This window comes from Ptychodera flava, unplaced genomic scaffold, assembly GCF_041260155.1.
Source record: "Ptychodera flava strain L36383 unplaced genomic scaffold, AS_Pfla_20210202 Scaffold_58__1_contigs__length_828623_pilon, whole genome shotgun sequence".
Lineage (NCBI taxonomy): Eukaryota > Metazoa > Hemichordata > Enteropneusta > Ptychoderidae > Ptychodera > Ptychodera flava.
In genome coordinates, this window is record NW_027248380.1 from 1 (window position 1) to 22,500 (window position 22,500).

Genomic DNA, 22,500 nt, shown 5'->3' on the forward strand with positions numbered 1-22,500 from the left:
ATTATTATGATGACGATATAAAGCCAACATGATGGACCAACTTCAAAATATACGCCGTTATATTGTCTCACAATTTGAAAAAAAAAACCCAGAAATATCTGGTATCAACAAGAAGTTGACCCGACAAAACGTCAGCTACATCCTATTGATAAAGATAAGACTAATGACGTAAAAACAAAATGTGTCTACGTAACGACTTTCGTCCATTCATCAAAACCAGCCTAATCAACCACTTTCTAATAATTAACCGGAAGATAATAGAGGGGGATCAAACACTGGCCACAGTTTTACCAGAAAACTCTTATCATAGCATTTAGGACAAATAAAAACAGAAAAGATTTCCTCGTTCAGGCAAAAATCAAACACACGGATAGTACAAACAAATGGTCTAGCGACAATCATAATGATTTTTTGATGAACAATGGCTACCATAAAACTGAACAATGCACGTGGGAATACAAAACCATCAGAGTGGCTGATTAAGGGATCCCACTTTTGTCCTGAAACACGACTAGGACGAATCAGAAACATAAAACTTTTTCAATGCCCCAGGTCGCATGACCAGGGTCAAAGCAATATCGATTCACTGGTGTGTCGCCATGTTTCCTGTTATCATGAAACCACATTAATTAATGTACTCACTACACGATATCAAAGCTAACAAAGGTAGAACGATGAGTGAAGTTGCCTTCATTTTCTTGATAACGATTAATTTTTTCTGACAAATGGCATTGTTGAATAATCAATTATCTCACAAAAGTTTGTTACTTGTGTTGAGGTAATTTGCTGAGTTTTGTAACATTATCTTTTATTTTGAATGTATGGAATATCAATTCAAAATGCACAATATCCTTTAGACTCTCGCCAGTAAGGAAGCAAGACATCCTATAATTTTGCCACATAACCATTATGTCACGTCGTTAATCATAAAATTTTATCATGAGATAGAAGGCCATGTTGGAGCAAATCATGTATTAGCCAGCATCCGTAGACGATTCTGGATTTTGAGAGGACCAGCGACAGTCAGGCGAGTCATTCAAAGATGTATGACATGCAGAATATGGAACGCAAAACCTGAAACACAAGTAATGTCACCACTGCCACATGCTAGGGTTACTCCGGGAGAACCACCATTCTCTTCAGTAGGTGTTGATTTCTTTGGTCCTCTGAAGGTAAAGTGGAGAAGAGGAACAGCCAAAAGATACGGATGTATATTCACATGCCTTGCTATAAGAGCAGTACATATAGAAGTAACGCACACCCTGTCCACAGATTCCTTCATCCAAGCAGTATGGAGATTTGTGAGTAGACGTGGCCCACCAAACACAGTTTATAGCGACAATGGAACAAACTTCAGGGGAGCTGAAGTTGAAGTTAAAGAAGCTTTGGCAAGCTGGAATCAAGAGAAAATAACTGACAGTCTCCGCAAGAGAGATATCCAGTGGTACTTTAATCCACCTGCTGCAAGCCACGCTGGAGGTGATGGGAAAGGATGATACGTTCCGTTAGGAAAATTCTAAGATCACTCGTGGAAATCGACTGATTGATGACGAAACGCTACTTACCTTAATGGCAGAAGTTGAGAGATAATCAATGATCGACCTCTGACCCATCAGTCAATGACCCGAACGACCTTGAAACACTCACACCAAATAGCATATTATTACTGCGACCAAATCCATGCACATCACCAGGCGATCTTGTAGCCAGATATACTGCCGATGATAGATGAAGACATGCTGGACAGATGGCAAACCTGTTTTGGAAGCGGTGGATCCGGAGTATTTACCATCCCTTCAACAGAGACAAAAATGGTTGAAGCCTAAACGAAATCTACTGTTGGAGATCTGGTCATAATCATCGATGAAAATACCCCAAGAGGACAATGGTCAAGGGATTGATAGAGCAAACCTACCCAGATCGTAATGGTTGTGTCCGACAAGTTCTAGTTAAAACTTCTGGAGGGAGACTACGGAGAGATGTCCGTAAACTCTGTTTGCTGGAGGCAGCGCTTGACATGTAAAAAGACTCATCGTGTGTTAAAACTAGACTAAAACAAAAGACATACATTTCATTATCATGATCATATTTGCAAGGAATTTTTGTTTTTACAACAGTGAAAATGTGCGAAAAATGTCGAAATTATTGGTTATGGGCGAGTCCCAGTGTAGTTAATTGCATTAAATTTGAATAAAATACATGTACTAACTCTTTATTGTCTGTTTTAGGACTTGAACAGAAATGCAGTGAAAAGGCTTCTTGGATGGTGCGCCTTTTGGGGCCGGTGTGTAAGTGCAAGTCCTTGATTGGTCATCCCCTGCACTGTGGTTGTGTGCAGGTGCACATGCACACAGCTGTTGTGCATACTTCAGTTCATTTCTTACATTCAGTTACCACATCTGCTCTCCCCGCATACTGTTTCCTGAATGATCAGTTTTCACATTTTGCAAATAAATACCGTCCAGCAGTTTGAATAATGATCAAGTATACATTAGATTTGCCAACGTGTACGAAGTAAGTCATTTTTTTTCTTGGGCTAGCAGCCGGCTGTCTCTCTTGTGCACTCTCCCTGCACTTGCATTTACTGCCCCTGAAGACGTCACCATCTGAGGTAAGACTTACCTGTGTTATTCAACTGGATATTCAACTGAATACCGTACTGTCTCTTCAAGTTTAGTGGATTGTTTTCGACGCAGATATGTATTGTATGAGGCGAGGCTTGGATGTTGTTAGACTATAGCTACGCGCCATGAAGTAGTTTGAAATTTCAAAGTTACTTACCTGTGTATTTCTGACACCACTTCATATGTATGTCGAGTTTTCATTTGTGAATTTTTTACTGTATTTGCTTTACTCGGAGGCTTACCTTCAATTTTTGTATATTTGCTATTCAGAACCGTATGTGCGTGCGTCAAGTGCATACAGAAGTGAAGTGGACTATATGCATTTTGTAATTACTAAGCAATAGTGTTGCGACTAAATAGAGTTATTAAAGCACCATTTAAACTGCACACGAGTCTCCAGAGAGTGTAAATCAGGGGCCTAAGCTACGTAGGGGTTGTGGATCCTACACAATACTTAAAACTGCTGAATTAATTGTATTTTAACTTTTTAAGCAATACAATGGCGGCCATTTTGAGTTTATGACGTCATTGAGCCTTTTCGGTCGCCCTAATTTTGCACAATAGATGTTTTTTATAGTTACATATACGTTAACGTCTGTAGCAAATGTGGCATTTTTGTGACGCTGTGTTTTGTTGCTAAGTCCCTTGCGTCCACAAGAAGGTAGACCGTACATTCCAGCCAAAGATTTTAATTTATAGGTGCACAAATGTTGTAGTTCTTGGTCGTGAATATATCAGAGCTGAATATGGCTGGCGACTTAGTTTAATGATAGTAATATGCGTCGGTTTTTATTAATTATTAACTGTGAGGGCTGACTGCCATTTTTTGCCACCTGAATATACAGACATCATATCATGGCAACACAGTTATGTTTGGATTTCAAATACTTTTAATCCAATTAAGTTGCGTGTTAAGTAGGCAGAGTTATGTAGGTAAGGATACGGGTTTGACATCTATAATGTCAAGGTCTGCAGGTCAATGCAGTTCTCGCAGCCAACACCGAATACAACATTTGACCAGTCTCTGCAAACCTGCTGACCATAAAACAATTTGTTTGACATCTACAAAATAAGCCAGATATCTTGCATGTGCTGACGCATACTCCGGTCACAATAGATGGTGCTAAATACGTTTGCCCAGGTTTTTTCATAGTTTTTGCTTCGCATAGTTTCATGATCGCTAAAATCCAGCATGGTCCAAGTATCTCTAGTACATCAACGCATGTCCCATACTATCGATCAACCTGGTTAGACAAAGAATCAGTGTGTAATTACCATGGTACACGATTGAAACTAATTTGCGATAATTGGATCTTCATATTTTTCAAATTTCCCAAAAGTGTTAATTGTCCTATAGCGGAGTGTTGCAATGTTACAACTTACTCATAAAAACAAGTGAAGAACTTAAAAAGAAAAACAGATGAGCTTACATGTGCAGATTAAACCGACATTACTTTACGATCCGATTATCCAAAATTAGTTTCAATCGTGTTATGGGTAGGACTGTGTTTAATTACCAATTCTATTGAATTGCATGAAAAAAAATGCGAGAACAAAGCATCAAAAATTTGTCCTTTTAGCTGAATATTCCATATCAGACTCGATTTTTAAAAAATACGCTTAAAAAGTGCAGTCACCAATTGTTTCAAATAAACCCAAAAAGGGGCGTCACTGTCTCCATGCCAGGTTTAAAGATACAATGGCACAATTTGTTCCCTCCTTTATTAAAATAAATTAAATTAAAATTAAATTAAAATTAAAATTAAATAAATATAATAAAATAAAATAAATAAATTAAAATAACCTGCGAAAAATGCTGCCACAGTAATTTTGTCGTGAGCCTCTGATCAATATATCACTTTGCTCCCTCATGGCTTGTCCAGCAACCACTTTTTCAATCAGTTTTGTTTTAAAATGCCGATGCTTCAGCCCTAATCTCTGTTTTTTCGAAATTTGAAGGCTGAAATTTATAATAACGCCATTTGAGGAGCATAAAATGAATTGGTGACGTTTTCATGAGAACGAAAAAAAGTATACACAACAAACAAACTGTAGTACCTTTGGTGTAGAATCAGCTTTTGTTCAACTCATGACTGATATTAATCATTTTGGATTATCTCGGTGTCCAAGCAACAAAGTGTTGGTAAAGGGGCTTCAGGTGACGACAAATGTACTACAACTAAACACAGTAGCTTACCTCTATCGATGCAAGACGTTTACACATAGTCCTGAAGGAGTAAAAATAGTATGAAACCTAAAATAACCTTTCACCTCCATCATAATATTTGTTGTCAAAATTACAGAAAAACCCGGCTACTGTCACGACAAAGGTTGTGACTCCGGTTCAACACATTCAATATTTGTGGATAACATTTTATCTTCGGCAATATTATGACTCAAATGTTTTTAAATGCCTGTTGTTACGTCTTGATTCTAAAAGTCGATGACATTTTTTTCATGGACTATTTGTTCCTACTTATTTTGTTTTGTGTCTCTTAATCTTATTATTGATTCAACTACCATACATACAACAATGTTCGATCACAATCAAGTAAATTTATTTAAAGGGATACAGTTGTTGGAACTGCGCTCAAAGGTCGTATGGGAGCCATATGACCAAAGCAAACACTGTATCCAAGGTACGATGGTGATTGATGAAAGTTAAAACATGTCGTTCATAATCTATATCGCACAATTTAAATGCGACGACTGTTTTCCTTTAAGTACCTTTAAGTAACTTCGAATGGGAATTCTTCAACCACGAAAGTTTGTCAACTCTTCCGGCCACCTATAATTCCACAGTACCTATGTATATAATGGACTGAACAAGCTACGTACACGTATTCCAGACAGTGAAAGAATATGGTCCTATACCTTTATTTGAATTTACTTGTTTACTCGGTTGACATCTTTAATGTATTTTTCAGGTATCAAAAGGAAACAGAGCCAGCTATGTTCTCCAAGCTAAACAAAAAAGGTGAGAAAGTGATATAACCTAAAAAACACTACGCTTTATTGAATTCTGTCCAGTTTATGCTCTGCTTAGCTTTATTAAATTTTCATAAATAGCATAAATGGCACCTTTTATCCCACTTGATTGGTAGAGAAGTACTTTCGACAACTCAAATATGGAAGCTATCGGGCAGGAAGTTTAATAGATAGAAATACTTCACGGCTAGAAAAACTATCATGTATTGGTAAGCTATAATGATACAAATACTGTCACAGTAAACAATTTTAATTCCATTTCAACCATAGAAAGATATATTCAAATAAAAACATGGTCCATCTAAGGTATTTAACATCATTGAAATTTATTCACAGCCTTTGTTCAGTGGTAACACATGTATGATTGGGACATAAAGCTTCTGGTTGTTGTCAGCAAATTACCCAACATTTTGCGATATTTAAAATTCAAAATGGCCGCCATTCCTGTGTTAACGCTACAGGGGGGGGGGGGGGATTAAATTTTGGATTTTCGAAGAACTAAGACGGTAAGAGTTTGTCTTTATCCAATACCTTTAAAATGAGCCCCCACAAGTGAAAGATCAGAAAAATTAGTAGAAATTTAAGAGAGTCCGATTATCTGCTCCCCGGGGCGCGTTCTACCATAATAAGACTTCCAGGCAGTGTGTGATTACTTATACCCATCAGTGTTAGGCGTACTCCGACATAGCACTTCAGCACCGGGCACCTGTCAAAGTTTACACAAGTGAAGCAAAAATAAACCCATTCGTAACCTTTGAACAAGCTTAGGTGCCATATACGAACTACAATGATGACAAACTTTAGCCTAGCCGTGGATTTTCAGAAATTTTCGGTGAAACCAAGTCAACGGTTTTTCGTCAATATTTCATCAAGTCTGGTCTTTAAAAAGGCCAAACTGGGAGACATTTTAAAGTTGTCCTTAGCCATAGTTATAGAAGAGAATCATCTTCTGCTGGGTAAATTAGTACGATGTTTTGCAAAGGGCACATTTTGGTATTTTTTTAGAATATTTTACGGGGAAAATGGCGAGTTTGGTGATTGATGGGTTGTGAGTTTAACCTTTGAACCGCGAGAGCCGAATGACATCGAGATGACCGGTAATGCTGAACGCTCAGGAGAGAGCCTGTGATTTGGGTCATCTCAATCAACAATACTTGATATAGAATTACATGATTTGTTGATATTGCTGCCTCCTTCCGTCACCTGATGTCGAGACATCTATGACATGTCATCAGGTTCGTTTACGGGATTTACAGTGTGCTGTATGTTCTGAACTGCTGACCTCGTAAAACATTTATTACATGTGTAAGACATCAGACATGCCATTTCTTACACTATACATCTTTGTTACTTTACATCCATTTTACAAGCAGTTTTTGGTTGCGTTATCAAACTGTTTTGTGTAGGTATTGACTATGGTTCGTGACACGGTCGGGCATTAAGGCAAATTATCGAAAGTTGTCAGGTGTGAATACCATATTTGTTGTGCTTAAATGTTAGTTAGTCGAAAAACCATTTTAGTTGATCAAAATGTTGACATAATGTCTTTTTGTCTTCAACTTGCCATTTAAACACAAATTTAGTCAGCGATCATACGGTAGTAACAGGTGAAGCTCGATATGTCCTTAGATTATACATGTGTTGAAAGATGGGGCCGTATTGCTTGATGTTTTGCAAATTGATTGTTTGTATTTACATTTGATGCTCGCCAATCTGTAATTTACCACTTTAGACTCGTGACTAATTTTACATCACAACAGCAATCACAGCTGATAGATAACAAAAAGATGTAACAAATGTATGAACATTTGCAATTATTTCCAGCTGTAACGAATCATGTTAAACATGTCAACATATTATTGAGATCGTTATTTGAGCTGTGGATTCATAGTGGGTTGTAAGGGCTTCATATTACAGGAAATGAACTGAACCAGAAATGAAATGAAAAGAAATGAAACATTCAAACGTCTTGGCCAACAGCTTCTCCACGCGCATGCATATGTAAGGTTTGATTGCATAGAAATTCTATGGCACTCTAAGGCTGAGAGCCATATATATTGATACTAGCAGTACATGGCAAGATGTAATTGAAATGTACAATATTTACGACCTTGTCATTGCTCAATATGCAAAAAGTATGAATATCTTTAAATTCGGCAGAAAAAAATCACTCTTAGCATAGTATTATCGAGTAAACTTGGAAACGGATCGATATAACACAAGACTGTGCCTGATACATTGTGTGAGTCAGAATTTATGATTTACAATGTAAATGATTTGCAAAGTTCACAATCGATAAGAAATAATTGCTATAGTCACAATTGCTAATCAACAATTGTAAATGTCACAATAACTATAAAAAAATTTCTAAGGTCACAATGCTTGGTAACGAATGCAAAGGTAACAATTGCTAGTTACAATTGCTAAGGTCACAATGGTTAATCAGCAATTGCAAAGGCCACAATTGCTAATCAGCTATAGGTATGCTCTTAACAATTGCAAAACAATGATTGCTAAGCAATTTCAAAGTTCATGATTGCTAATCAAAAGATGAAAGGGTAACAAATTGCTAATCAAAAATTGCATAGGTCATAATCGCTAAGCATCAATTGTTAAGGTCATCATCGCTAAACAACAATCACTAGGGTCACAATTATTAACCAACATTTGTAAAGGTCACCACTGACCTTTAAGGTCAAGATAACATATTTTTTTTTCCTTAAGAAATTAGTATAAAAAATTGTGCATCTCGTTTTAGCTTAATGTGTAAACTTGCCCATCACCTATTTTTCTGCAGGTTTCGGGAAGTTAGTTGGTATGGCAACCTTGATCATGGGTTTTGTTTTATTGGTATGGTATGGCAGAAATTCCATGAAGACCTACGAACATAGATATTTTCAAAATAAAAACGTGCCTGAACGTGTCTCTGTACCTCCACCGAGTAGAGAAAGTGTGCAGCAACTGACAAAGACACGAACAACAGAGGAAAACTACCAGAATGACTCCCGTGTGCATATAATCATTATTGCACGAATGTCGACTGGATCCACCGCTCTGGGAAGCATGTTAGGTAGCGGAGAAAACAGTTTTTATGCTTACGAACCTGGACTCCTATTCTTGGAGTTTCTTTATCATAAAAATGTCTTCGTTGATAGTGCGAGTAACCTTGAGGAAATGCAACCACAGCTATGCAACTTTTTGGGAGACTTGTATAAATGTAATTTTCCCTCTGATGTTTATTTGCGTGGACTTAACAAAAAAAGCCTTTACAGAAAGAGTGGACATTCATTAAAAAGTTTGTCGTATCCTGTCAGTAGAGAGGAGTTGACGTCATTCTGTAGATCAAAGTCTAACATTATATCAAAAGTTCTCCGCTTTGTTGACATCAAGTCATGCCTACCAACTTTAAAAGAGAACAAAGTCAAGCTGATATTCCTGGCTAGAGACCCGAGAGGGATGATTGCTTCCAGACTTCGCCGATGGAAACGCGTTTTGAGGCCTCTAGCTAACGATTCTAATGCCTATTATTATCCGACTGAAGCAATAGTTAAAGAACACTGTGATTGGCTTGACATGGTTTATAATTTATTGAAAAATGGTTCCAAGTGGCTGAGAGAGAATTCTATGCTAGTTCGATTTGAAGATCTCTGTCTGTACCCAAATACTGTCGGTCAAGCTATTTACAATTTCGTTGGACTCACGCATTCCGAAGGAGATGTTGGCAAAAATCATAATATGTCAGCCACACGTTGGTTAAATTTTAAAAGCTATGCCAATCTCAGAGAGATACAGGACTCTTGTCCAAAACACGTGTATGATGACTTTGGATGGAGGTTGGTGAATAGCGAAGAGGAATTTGAACGCGTTAAAACATCGTCAAGTTGGTACCATGAGTTACCACCAGGCAGGGTCGCTTTAAAGTACACAACACCGAAATTTTTTGACAATGCCTAGAGGACATCTTACGCAGTATTTCAAACCAAATGGATTTTGCATAGTCCAATTACTATATACTAGTATAGCTTTGATTTGTTTTCCATTTTAAAGTGTATTCCATTTTAAAGTGCTTATGCTCAACAATTTTCAGGTTATGGTTGGTACCAGAAACAACCTATGCTTGCATTTATTCATGTGAAATATCTGATACAAAGATGCTCTTTTATTTATAGTAACTATGATATAGCCCTCCACTTGGATCTAAACGTTGTAGAAATCACAATTTTACAATCAAACATATATGGGTCAGAAGTCAGGATTCTACTCAAAACTTTGATCAAACAGATCTCAAATTTGTTGGTGTGCAATATTCATTTCGCTAAGAATAAGATTCGTCGTATTTTTAGATTATCTGAGATATTGTTGATTAACAGATAGCCTAGGTGTGTGTCCAGTGCAACAACCAATGAAAATGAAAGGAAGTTGGACTGGCATGCGATGGGAACATTTTATGCTGATCCATACAAATTCTTTCACGTGAATTAACATTTAAGGACTAGCTTATCTTCACTATTTGACTAAATCGTCGTTTAGTCTCTTTAACACTCTGATCACGTGACCTTTCAAATCCCGATGTTTACACGAATGTAAAGTGATGTCAAAGGTCGAAAAACTTTAGTAACCTCTTCGTTAAATCAATGTATGACAGTCCTGTTCCATTAATTCGCTTTACCGTGAAATATCCATACACCAGTACACAGTTTCTAAAATATGAGGTAATGACGCCGGATGGTTTAGATTCTGTCCTCGCCTCACATGATTCATCCGATATATCTATGTAACGTTTTATCTCTATCTACTTATTCGACTTGTCAATAATTTCAGAGAAACAAAGACATCTTATTCATGTCAAAATATCATAAATTTGATACAAATCCTAACCTAAATTAGGAAACTGAAACTAGTCAATCTTGAGACTCTTGACTTAAATACTGCAGGGCCATAAGGCATTATGAGTATACGGAATTGTAAAAAACTTGCTATTAATAAATTTATGATTATAGCACTAGTGGAACTAATTTGGAATAATTGGATAGTGAAGTGATCTCGGTTTTAATTGCAAACGTAAGCTCATCTGTTTTTCTTTTTAAGTTATACACTTGTTTTTATGAGTAATTTGTGATGTTACAAGATTCAGCTACAGGACACCTAACACTTCTGTGAAATTTGAAAAATATGAAGATCCAATTATCCCAAATAAGTTCCAATCATGTGTTATGAATATTGCAGACAAAACTCATATTTCTGTCATTATTGTCGAGTGCCGCTAACTGATTAATTTCATCAATTTCACAAAATCATCACAAGCTATGTTTTGAAGGCAGATATACTGATTTTACGTATTTTAGACCTTGACCTAAATTTTGGAGGTGAAAGTTTAGCTGTTTGTAACTGCCCTGCAATTGGCATATAAGAAAAAATATGCCCTCCCTCTGAATTATGATGTCCACTGCCCTCTGGTATCTATCTGTTCTGTGTACTTGCAAAAGTATCAAACTGCACTGCAATGCAAATTGTGAAATAATTCACACTTCAAGGAATCCCAGACTGAGAAAATAACTATGGCAGTCAGTCATCTTTTGTGACGATGCCACTCAATACTTGAAAAGCATAGAGAATTATCTGATGAACTTTGACACGGGTAAGCAATGTGTCACAACAACACATAACCGAACTCTATTGACAAGGTTAAAGTTCACTTACTGTGCAAACGGATGGTTTGAGATTTCATGTTATTCATCAATGGCTAAAACACTATCATTACCGAATTGAGCAAAATAATTACATTTTCATAAGAAAACCTGTAATTGAGGCTGTTATCAACTACTGTCTGATATGTCTGCATAAAGTAATTCTTTTAAGGAAAAAATACTGTTGGAAGGAAGTGATGTAGAAGGTTGGCTGAACACCCAATGAGACATTCCAGCAGTGTGGTCGTGTCTGACATGTCATGTAATTCAATACTGTTAATCAGAAACCACCGAAGCCAAAAGTAACTGCTGATGTGCAGCGTGTTCAGAAGGTTACATGTGATGGGTCGATTGTCACTATTCACAGCAACTTAGGGAGTCTTTTTGAATTATTCAATTATAAAGGTAAGATTCAGCCACCCAATTGGATGTCAGCTTCCGAGACGCTGCAAATCAGCACAAAATAACGAGTCAAGACCAGCTGTGATTAGATGACAATTGCTCCTTGCTGATAAACACACTTATCTCCTTTTTGCTTACAGCATTAACATATGCCTGTGTACAATATGAAAATGAAGAAATATTTTTAGATATTACTGATATATTACTACGATATACGGTCAATAGCAAAATCTCTACCGAGAATGGATAAACTACATTCTGTGTATTTGTGTAGGTTAGGCATGAAGGGAATTATCAATGAGAAGGTGCAGTGACATTGAATGATTTGTTTGTGAAGTTTGTATGCATCAGAATGTTGGCAAAAATTGGTCGTTGGTTTTCTTAATGTGCAGTTTTGAGAGGCATCGTTTCTTTGATCTCAAACATTTACATAATGTATGCTGCTACATTTAAACAATTCTAAGTATCAGAAAAAAAGATTTCTGGAGAATCATTTGCCAGACTGAAAACAACTGTGCCAGCACTGGAAGGTTTACAAATTATTACAATCGTAGAGGGCTATTCGCTTTCTAAATGTGTAGGATGCCCCTATGAATATGCTGATATTATTGCAATACTTAATGCAGATTGGCTCTGGTTTTCGTCAGGTGTAAAATGTGACCATACAAATATGCAGATATATAGTGATATGAACTCACACTGAAATACAGGATTTCATATTTTTATTCAACATTATTGATGTCAAAATTAGGCAGACACAGGATAAACTTACCAGATATTCATGGTTCTCAAAATAAAAATTTTCTTAAAATTGTCTTGCCATGCATTTAATTTCACTTATTGTGTATTACAACTGTCAAGAACCTGCAAATCAAATTCAGACGAACTCCAGTGCTCAGTTTTTCAGAAAAAGTCTTCACCTAAAATGGCAAAAAGTAACAAAATTCACTGAGGGTAGAAAATCAGAAATCTTGCAATAGAGCGGGAAATGATTACATCATTTTCCCCTCAGATACCAACAAACCAAATATCAAATGTCAGATGACTGGTTGTTCCAGAATGTTTGATTTTGACCAGTTTCAGTTTCCAGCGTCACTTGCACATTGTTAGGAATTCTCATTTTCATTTGAACCAAACTCCATCCATGATTCTGGATGTATCTTCAAACCAAATACTGCACAGTTATACATGAAATGATTGTCAAGTTTTGATTTTACGGTCATACATACATCACACACAAATATACATACATACATACATGTATAGATACATACATGGATACATCCATCCATACATTCCACCATACATACATACAGACATACATACATTCATACATACATACCTATCTACCTATCCATACCTAAATACATAATACATACATGAATACATAAATACATACATACCTACCTACCTACCTACCCATGCCTACATACTCGTACATACATACATACATACATACATACATACATACATACATACATACATACATACATGTACATACATACATACATACATACATACATACATACATACATACATACATACATACATACATACAATGTACATAATGTACATACACTTGCAAGGACATTGATCATGATTTGTTGGACACTGATCACAGTTCTTGTCTGGATTTCAATGAAAGACTGAAAAGTTACGATTGCAAGAGATGTAGTAGCGGACTTTACAGTGAACTTTGGAAACATGTTACCAGTAAAATGGAACATAGAGAGAAAATAGGAAAATTTGTGAAAAAGTGTGAAAATACATAGTTCAGTAAAGTTATTTGCAAACAAATTCATGGACCCAAAACAATTCTTTATCTCAATATATAGTCAATCATCCAATCCTTTCTGAAAGATCAAAATACAGCCTTAAAGGCTCCATACAAAGCCATAATTCAGTCTCACTGTATATTGTCTTGCAAGGAACGATTTCATGCAGTATATATAGGATTGTTGAAGTGGATTTGTGATGGGGCATGCCGACATCTGAGTCAGGGTACCTCTGGCTATGTGATATCTGATGAGGTGGATGTGAAACTCTTCCATTAGTTCATTACCCTGTGTCTGATTGACAACACCACGCTGATAACTGGTACACAGTCTGAAAATACTCATTGCCAAACGGACTGACACCAGCAACGGACAAAGCTTCACATGCCATCTTCGGAAGACCAAAAGAGTTTTTTTGTCCACAACTGGATGTACTCTGAAAACAATTGACCGAAATAAATATTAATATGAAGTATTTATTGCAATTACTCAGTGGCAATGCATCGGATTGTTTTATTTTTAAATTTTTTGTGGAAATTAAAATTTATAGTGGCTACAATCTTAGTCACATGACCGCACATATAAAAATTATCTTCTGTCAACAAAGGTGAGCATATGAAAGTTAAAGCCACTAGTCTAAGGGCTAGTAACCCCTCCCCCCCCCCCCCCAAAAAAAAAAAATCTGGTCATGACCAAGAAACCACTATTCACCATGGACTATCATGAATGACATCAATTTCAAGTGCATTATGAACTACAATACACATTTAATAACTGGATATTATAGTACATGTATGATATTACTGTTTGTATGTTCAAAATGTGTTTAGCATTGACCCCAGCAATAGCAGTCAAGAGGTTCATGACATCTCAGATATTTATGTCTAAGAAAAGACAATCAGCAACATCTTGAAGTGGCAGAGTTCAAGTACAGGCAAAAAAGAAATCATTCTACCTGAGTGAAAATATAAGTTTTTCTTTTATAAAATCTGCCTTACTCTTAAATGAGTTTTTTTTACTACAAGACATCAAAACACCACCAAGTCTTTACGATTAAGTTACATGGGCCATTATATTACTATGCCCTGGCTGTCGCATTTTGATTGGTCGATCTGAACCACGTGACTGACCACAAATACACAGTAATGGTCTGTTTGCATGCCTGTGAATATTAATATTAAGATTAACAACTCAAAGTATCGTAACTTTACAGTTCAAACGTAAATCATAATCAATTACAAAATAAAATGGAGCACTTGTAGGTCAAGTTGAGATACTTATTTCTGAAAACATCTCCGGATTTGCCAATTTTTAACAGCACGCGTGACACTTTGTCGCGTATTGCTCAGTTCTGGGCCCAGTTGTCGTTTCGCTCCTGAAATTTTCACAAATTTTGACTGTTTTCTTCGGTTCATTGATAATATAATGGAAATAACAGACTCCGCTCTGACCACTAACGTTTATTTATGGGCGCGGGCTCGAGGAAAGCCAAATTAACGGGCTCGGCAAGCCTCGCCCATTGATTTTTGGCTTTCCTCTCGCCCTTGCCCATAAATAAACGTTAATGGTCAGCGCGTCGCCATTATTTCTATAGTAGCTGTAACTTTTGATGATGTTTTCCGGTATTTTTAGTTTTTCTTCTATTGCAAGTGTTCTACTCCCCAAACAACACAGCATCTATGCGTGTAAAATGCACTGTTATTGTCTACATTTGAAGTCTACTCTGGACCAGAATTCACTTGTCAGCAATAAAAATGCACTTCACACATGTACTGGCCGAGTTGACAAGCTGAATACTGTGTATCTCAATTTCTTGAGGGAGTAGAACAAGAAATTATGGTAGACATTTTGAACAAAAACTCTGAACAAATTATCAAAAGTTGAAGCCACTGGCCCTTTAATGGTTGCACACTCACTTGGGTTGAAGTAATGACTTGTAACAGAGCAGATCTGTGACTAGTAACTTCAATGCTACTTTCAACAGCTATGCTGTCACACATACCACTATGTCACGTCTGGTAGACTCCCGAACCCTGTAATGTTACGAAAATACATGTACAAAAGCCTAAGATTTCCTGATACACAGTTCAGGTTATGTGAAGCCTTGGTGTTCAAGGTGTGTATAGCTGAGGATAGAATTTGATATTTTTTTCTATCACATTCAACCAATAAGTGTAGAAAATGAGACAACATTAAGCTCTTCTACAACGTTAGTATGTAATATCAGCGCAGACACCTACATTGTTGACAAAACTTCCATATACCGGCACTAATATTCTACAAATGAGTTTTGACTTTTGAGGGAGAACAAACTAACTTGAAAGCACAGTTGTAAGAGAGAGGAGCTGACATACACAGGCCCTGAAGAAGCAGCCATGCTGAAACAGTTATATTTCAATATTTTTCTCATTGTGTGAAAAGTCATTGGAGGCTGACTCTCATTATGTGGCTGTTACACATGGGAACAAGACAGCCAGGAGAAGTTAAGGTACTAAATGATGACAGTGATAATGACAGTGATGATGACAGTGATGATGACAGTGATGATGTCAGTGATGATGTCAGTTATGATATCAGTGATGATGACAGTGATGATGTCAGTGATGATGACAGTGATGATGACAGTGATGATGTCAGTGATGATGTCAGTGATGATGACAGTGATGATGTCAGTGATGATGTCAGTGATGATGACAGTGATGATGATGTCAGTGATGATGACAGTGATGATGTCAGTGATGATGTCAGTGATGATGACAGTGATGATGTCAGTGATGATGTCAGTGGTGATGACAGTGGTGATGTCAGTGATGATGTCAGTGATGATGATAGTGATGATGATGTCAGTGATGATGACAGTGATGATGTCAGTGATGATGACAGTGATGATGTCAGTGATGATGTCAGTGATGATGACAGTGATGATGTCAGTGATGATGACAGTGATGATGACAGTGATGATGTCAGTGATGATGTCAGTGATGATGACAGTGATGATGTCAGTGATGATGTCAGTGATGATTCAGTGATGATGACAGTGATGATGTCAGTGGTGATGTCAGTGGTGATGTCAGTGATGATGTCAGTGATGATGTCAGTGATGATGTCAGTGATGATGACAGTGATGATGTCAGTGATGATGTCAGTTTGATGTCAGTGATGATCAGTGATGATGACAGTGATGATGTCAGTGATGATGTCAGTGATGATGTCAGTGATGATGACATGAGGACGAGTGATCGTCACAGCAATGAAGATAGTGATGACGTAAGTGATGACGGTGAAATATAACATAAGTGATGACAGTGATATTGACAGCTAGGATGAGTGATCATGACAGTGATGGTGACAGTGATCATGACAGTGATGGTGACAGTGAAGTTACACTGTCGCTGGCTGCCAGCTGTCCTTAGATTCACAAAGTCAAGGACACTTCATTTGTTATGAAGGACAATGGTTAAGAAATATTTAATTCCTATTAAAAAGCTAATTTTCTGGAAACATTTTCATCTATATAATGTATTGTTTTTTGCATTTTTAATTTTTCATAAAATCTGAATATGTATTACTCAAAGAAGAGTGATTATTTTGCTGACGCAGATTGAAATGTCAAAAGTAGCAAATATGAAGAACTGTAAGTTGAAGTTGAAACTTTATTTTCAAACGGTGATTTCACTGAACCAATTTTCCACTCTCTATCGTGTTACATTGATGTGTAAGGTGCCGTAATTGTCACTTTAACCCTTTGCACCCTGACCCCCTGGTGACCTATGACATCATACGGACAGGGTTCAAGGGGTTAATCTCTGACAGACAAAATATTCATCCATAAAAGGTCACGTTTGGTGATCTAGAAAGATTGTGATGAGACACCATTGATTAAACATTCATACGGGATGAAAGAGCAAGAGTGAAAATCAGGGCCCCCCCAAAAAAAACTGTAACAGACCATGTGCAGTCCTGCCACACAGCTATGTGTCTGTGTCAGCAGAGAGTACAGGGCTGTAATAGTGCTTCATTACTGTTTATACTTTGGTTTGCAGTGCACTGTGTTATGCATACCATACACTGCCACAAGTATGTTGTGTGACGGGGGCTGAATGTTTTATTTTTATCATTATCTGTGTAACATGACTGTTCACAATTCTGTTCACACTGAAATAGGACAAGTGTGTGAAATTTTGGCAGGTGTTTCACAATCATATGTGTCACTTGATAAGAGAATACGTCACTTGATGGTGAGTTGACAGAAAGAGATTATGAAAACTCAGCTGAAAAAATGTTTGTGGTGAATCAAAGCCGAGCAGTCTTGGCGCATATTGGTCGTGGGGCTAATAGCTGCATGACCATTGTTATTCCGTGGGGGTAAAAAAGTTCTCGTCTACCTCCATGGTTAGTCACTCACTATGATCATGGAGCCAGGAGTGGAGCTAGTACCTCCATGAAAAGAGATAAAAGAACCTCCATGCTCCATGCTTTACCGGTACGACAAGCATCATTTTGGTCATTACATTCTCGCTGTGTTTCAATGTCCTTACAACGGATTTGCTAGATCTGTGTAGTTTTCCCTGTTTGATGAACGTTATCATTTTATTTGAAGGGAAATCTGTGAAAGCAACGATTTTGTCTTGCTTTATTCAGAATCGTATACGTAACTGTCTTACAAAGAGTAATCTTAATTCACCACATGCAGGGGTTGTCAACCTGATTATAGCCGTGCCCCAGATTTCCAATCTGTAAAGTGTGTGTGTAAACAAGAAAAGTAAACTCATTAATTTTAATAGACATTGTGGGTATGGCCTATTTGCCCCAAATAGGCCATACCCACAACATCTAAATCTGTTTTGGGAAAAGTTGTCATGTGTCCGACTTAGATTTTTTTGAAAAGTTCCTTTGTGCCAAATATTTGACGATATTTTCAATGATACACTATATTCAGAGCCATGCACAAATTGTTATACAATCTTATCAGAAATAATGATAAATTCCTTTGTCCAACAAGAAGATATCTCTTTTAACAACAAAATACCATTATGGTATGCAAAATGTGCAACATTATTTCTCAATGTTCAAACAGGCATGTGTTTTTGTCCAAAATGAGAAGCCTTGGTGCATGTATGTATATTCTGCAAGATGAGCGCCCCTCTCTTGACCAACTTGAACTATGCTGGCCCAAAGTAAGTCACAAATGTGGAAACTGATGCAGCTACAAATGCCAGGTTACTTGTACTTTTGTCCTTTAAATGATCACAAGGAGGCCATTTTTGTCATTTAAAGTGTCTGGCACCATTAATAACAATCGCTAACCTTTCACAGACAACAGACTTTTGCAAAATGCTGACATGTGTAAGGATCAAGTGTCAACTAGAAAGCATTTGCAAGCAAAAGCGAAGTTCCAGAGACCAGAGCAGCGGAAGAAACAAGAGAATGTGTGACAAAGATAGGTGCAGAATGAAAGAGTGCTTTGGATTTTAATATTCAAGCACGTACCTATAGTTAAGGGCTGATAGCAGTAAACACCATAATACAACTAAAAGCAAGGCAGTCCGGGGAATTACAGTACACAGATTACAAATGCCTACATGTACGGTAAAAACGCAACAGATACATACGGGGGCGACAACGCACGGAAATGTATATCAGACGACATTCTCGCGAGCCAGAGCAATAATTTTCGCTCCGCTGACCTACGCAAAAATCAAATGCTTGACGGTAGCGCTGAGTGGTTGCCGTAAAGAGGCGCGTGGTTTACGACGATGATCAGATGAGGAAACATCGGACCTTGGCCGTTGAAATTGAAAACCGAAGCCACATGCATTTTCATTTGATTAAAAGCACAGACTAAAACAATTTTCATTGCTATGTCACTGTTTTCAAAATATACTGACCGTTTGATCTTGGAAAGTTGAGTTGCTTTTACGTGCAGCCACATATGCCGGTGCTATGACAGACAGTTAGCAGTTGACTATGAATGCCTAGCTCTGCATGGCAGGGCTATGTCACCGGCGTTAAACGGCCTCGCAGACTGATATAGGAAAAACCGCTGGTGGCTCCTGAGAAATACGGCCGGCAGTTTCTCCGCCAAAACAGCCGATTTTGAATCCAAATTTTGCATTGATCTTCGTTTTCGAGCACACCCACCTCGCCTAGGTTAACGATGTGCCCAGCCGCGCTTGTAAACTTACGCAAAGCCTACTTTTCTCTCTCTATGCGAGCGAAGCGATCGTACCGCCGCCATTGTTATCTCATTAGCATTCGGGCGAAACAGTATAGCCACGTACGGCGAGTATTTAGAGAAAATAAATCAAAAAGCAACAAAAATCAAAGCGTAAGAAAGCTAGAATTATTAATAGCTGAACGCAATATGATAGTTGAGCAATGCAAAATAAAAAATAAATAAATAAACACACAAGAAATGCCCGTAAAACCCGTCCGAGCTGAGCGATGACATCATAAGCGTGTCGCAATGCATTCTGGGTAATTAAGGTAAAATTTGTGTATAGCATGTTCTATGATAGTAATACCGGAAATAGAGATAGAAAGAAAGAAGAAAGAAAGAAAGAAAGAAAGAAAGAAGAAAGAAAGAAGGAAGTGAGCAAAAACTAACAGTTCCAGAGCTGGTCTCTGGAACTAGTTACAATGCATGCTTGTAATTTACCAAAGTTGAACACGTTAAGGTAGTGTGCACCTCTCAAGTAAAAGACTTAAACTTTTGCTCAAACTTCTCTGGATGAAACTTTCAAACATTCTCTTACAAAATCAATGATAAAAATTGGGGGTCACCATGCAAAGTTTGGAACTAGCGAAACAAGTTTCGGTTAAGGCAAGGACTCGGGTTTCAGGTACCATGCAAGTAATGCAGTCGTCCCTAATGCAAAGTGTGACCACAGAACATTGTTCAAACATTGGCAATTAATGCACAACTTAGATTTTAACAACTAGGTAATGTACAAGTTGCAACTTGAATATGGCCCACCGTAATCTGCGTGCAGAGCTTGAATGTAACAAATTAAATCTACTACCAAAGGATTAAACAGTGACATTTTCAAAGACAATATATTATAGCTTTGTTAATACAAGTTAATTTGTGATGTCATCTCCCTAGAAGATTACTGATAATATATCACCTATCCAGTATCATGGCCCAAGATGTTTTCTACAAATACACTGACATTGCCAAACTATACGATAATTATAGCAATATCAAATGTACCCCCTCCCAGCCCATAATGGACGCATGCGAACTTTGAACTCCATAATGTATTCAGCTTCACCTCGTATATTATGTCAAGCAAAGTTTGCATTTGTCCTTTTGGTACCAGGAGGGGGTATATTATTGCATACAAAACAGAAATTCAAGACCTACGGTTTGATTCGTAAAATGCAAAACAGATATAACTATCGGGAATTTAAAGTGAGAATGACCAACCTGACTCTTATTGGACACTGAGTTTCGTGAGAAGCTGACCGTATGAGTGAAAGCAGCAAATCATCCAACACACATCTGGTCAGTCTCCCATTGGTGGCGTCTTTACACACTTCTATCCATGTCATCAACGTAGACACATGGACGACATCAGGGGCTGTGTCATCATTTTTCCATTCCTGGAACAAAGTGATTTCATTATCATTTCAATTTATTTCATCAATTTGGGGAGTAGGGAACATAAAGGTAAGCTAGGGTAATTTATAGTATCTGTAGTTATGAGTTATCGTTAAAATTTAGAAAAGCTTTCTCTACAAATTTCACACCCTCAAACCCCATTTCCAAGTATAGAGGTCAACCTCATCATTTTCGTTAGAAGCTAGCAGCCGGTGAAATCGGTCGGAAACAGAATCTTTGCCTGCTGGGATTATGGAGAAATACTGTACTTATGAACAGCACTGCTTCGTATAGTCCAGAGGTGATCATATACAGTAGATGTTTATGCTCGACAACCATGTAAATCTTTAATCTGTTGTCGACAATGTCCACCTCTGTGAGGTTGGGGTACTCCACATCAAATACAACATGTCAGTATTTGCTGAAAGCTTCCGGTCTTTTGTAAACATGCAACAATATACGTACAGAATGTTGCAAACATGATGATTGAATGATTAGATTTCAAATCTACAGATCTGTTTAGAAAATTCCTCTACAGCAAAACATATCCTTTTAATTTGTGGAGAAAGTGAAGACAAATTTTTACACCTTTACTGAACATTAATGAGAAGTTCTGCTGCAACAAGTCCCACATTACGACTCTTGAACTCAACCGTATACCAAGGAAACCTGACTACAATATGCAAAGAGTTATACCATGTTAAAAAACATTACAATTTTGTAAAAGATGCTGCACCAGAATTACAAGAAACCTGTGACTTCACATTATTGTTTGAACAACACCGGACAAATACCTACAAGTATTTTGAAAAGCTTCACCCTAGCTTACATTGTTATGTTTATTCTTCGGGTTTTTATTTCTCCCATATTAGTGAGTGGAAGCAGAATCCCAAATCAAACCAGGATGCGGCAGCTTCTCATCAAATGTCATGACATCATCAAAAGTTGTGTACAGCTACTGGCAAATGTCATGACATCATCAAAAGTTGTGTACAGCTACTGGTCCTTTAAGCATAAAATCACGGCAGGAGAAGGCTATACTGCATTGCCAACAAGTGACTGAGAGTTCCCTGCTCTTTGATATTGCACACACATATCTCTAAAATATTGCCTAAAATTATATTTACTACATATTTAAGGTATATGATGAAACCTTTATGGTACCCAATACAAGGTTTGCAGACCTCTGTCACACAGCGTAGAGGCCCTGACATGCTCAGTCCCTCCTGCGGCACAACCTCAGACCACAAATCCATATCAGTGTCATAAAGATTATAGGTACTGTTACCTCACGACCTCATTGCTACATAAATCATTATGACATCATTGCTACCTACGTTGCGATGTCATTGTATACATCATGACGTCATTGCTACATTATCAAAGATGTCATTGCTACATAAACCATGATGTTATTGCTT

The 22,500-nt window shown here is 37.4% G+C and overlaps 2 protein-coding genes across 3 annotated transcripts in view; one reads left to right on the forward strand and one right to left on the reverse strand.

The window, feature by feature from the left end:
• Window positions 1-5,509: 5,509 nt before the first annotated feature.
• LOC139128542 (carbohydrate sulfotransferase 1-like) lies at window positions 5,510-10,472 on the forward strand (the record flags this gene model as incomplete). Its single annotated transcript, XM_070694307.1, is given in 2 exon segments — window positions 5,510-5,601; window positions 8,410-10,472. Coding segments are annotated over 2 exon segments (1,182 nt in total). The 3' UTR covers window positions 9,567-10,472.
• A 1,923-nt stretch (window positions 10,473-12,395) lies between these two features.
• LOC139128527 (uncharacterized) overlaps window positions 12,396-22,500 on the reverse strand; it is a 13,224-nt gene continuing 3,119 nt past the window's right edge. Inside the window, exons 3-5 of one of the 2 annotated variants that reach the window (XR_011551329.1) lie at window positions 20,906-21,081; window positions 15,393-15,509; window positions 12,396-13,912 (exon numbers count right to left, since the gene is read on the reverse strand). Coding sequence is in view for 1 of the 2 variants with exons in the window: in XM_070694291.1 (XP_070550392.1) it covers window positions 13,576-13,912; window positions 20,906-21,081 (513 nt within the window). In the remaining variant the exon portion in view is untranslated. The remainder of the gene's footprint in view (window positions 13,913-15,392; window positions 15,510-20,905; window positions 21,082-22,500) is intronic. The other variant, XM_070694291.1, reaches the window with a different exon arrangement.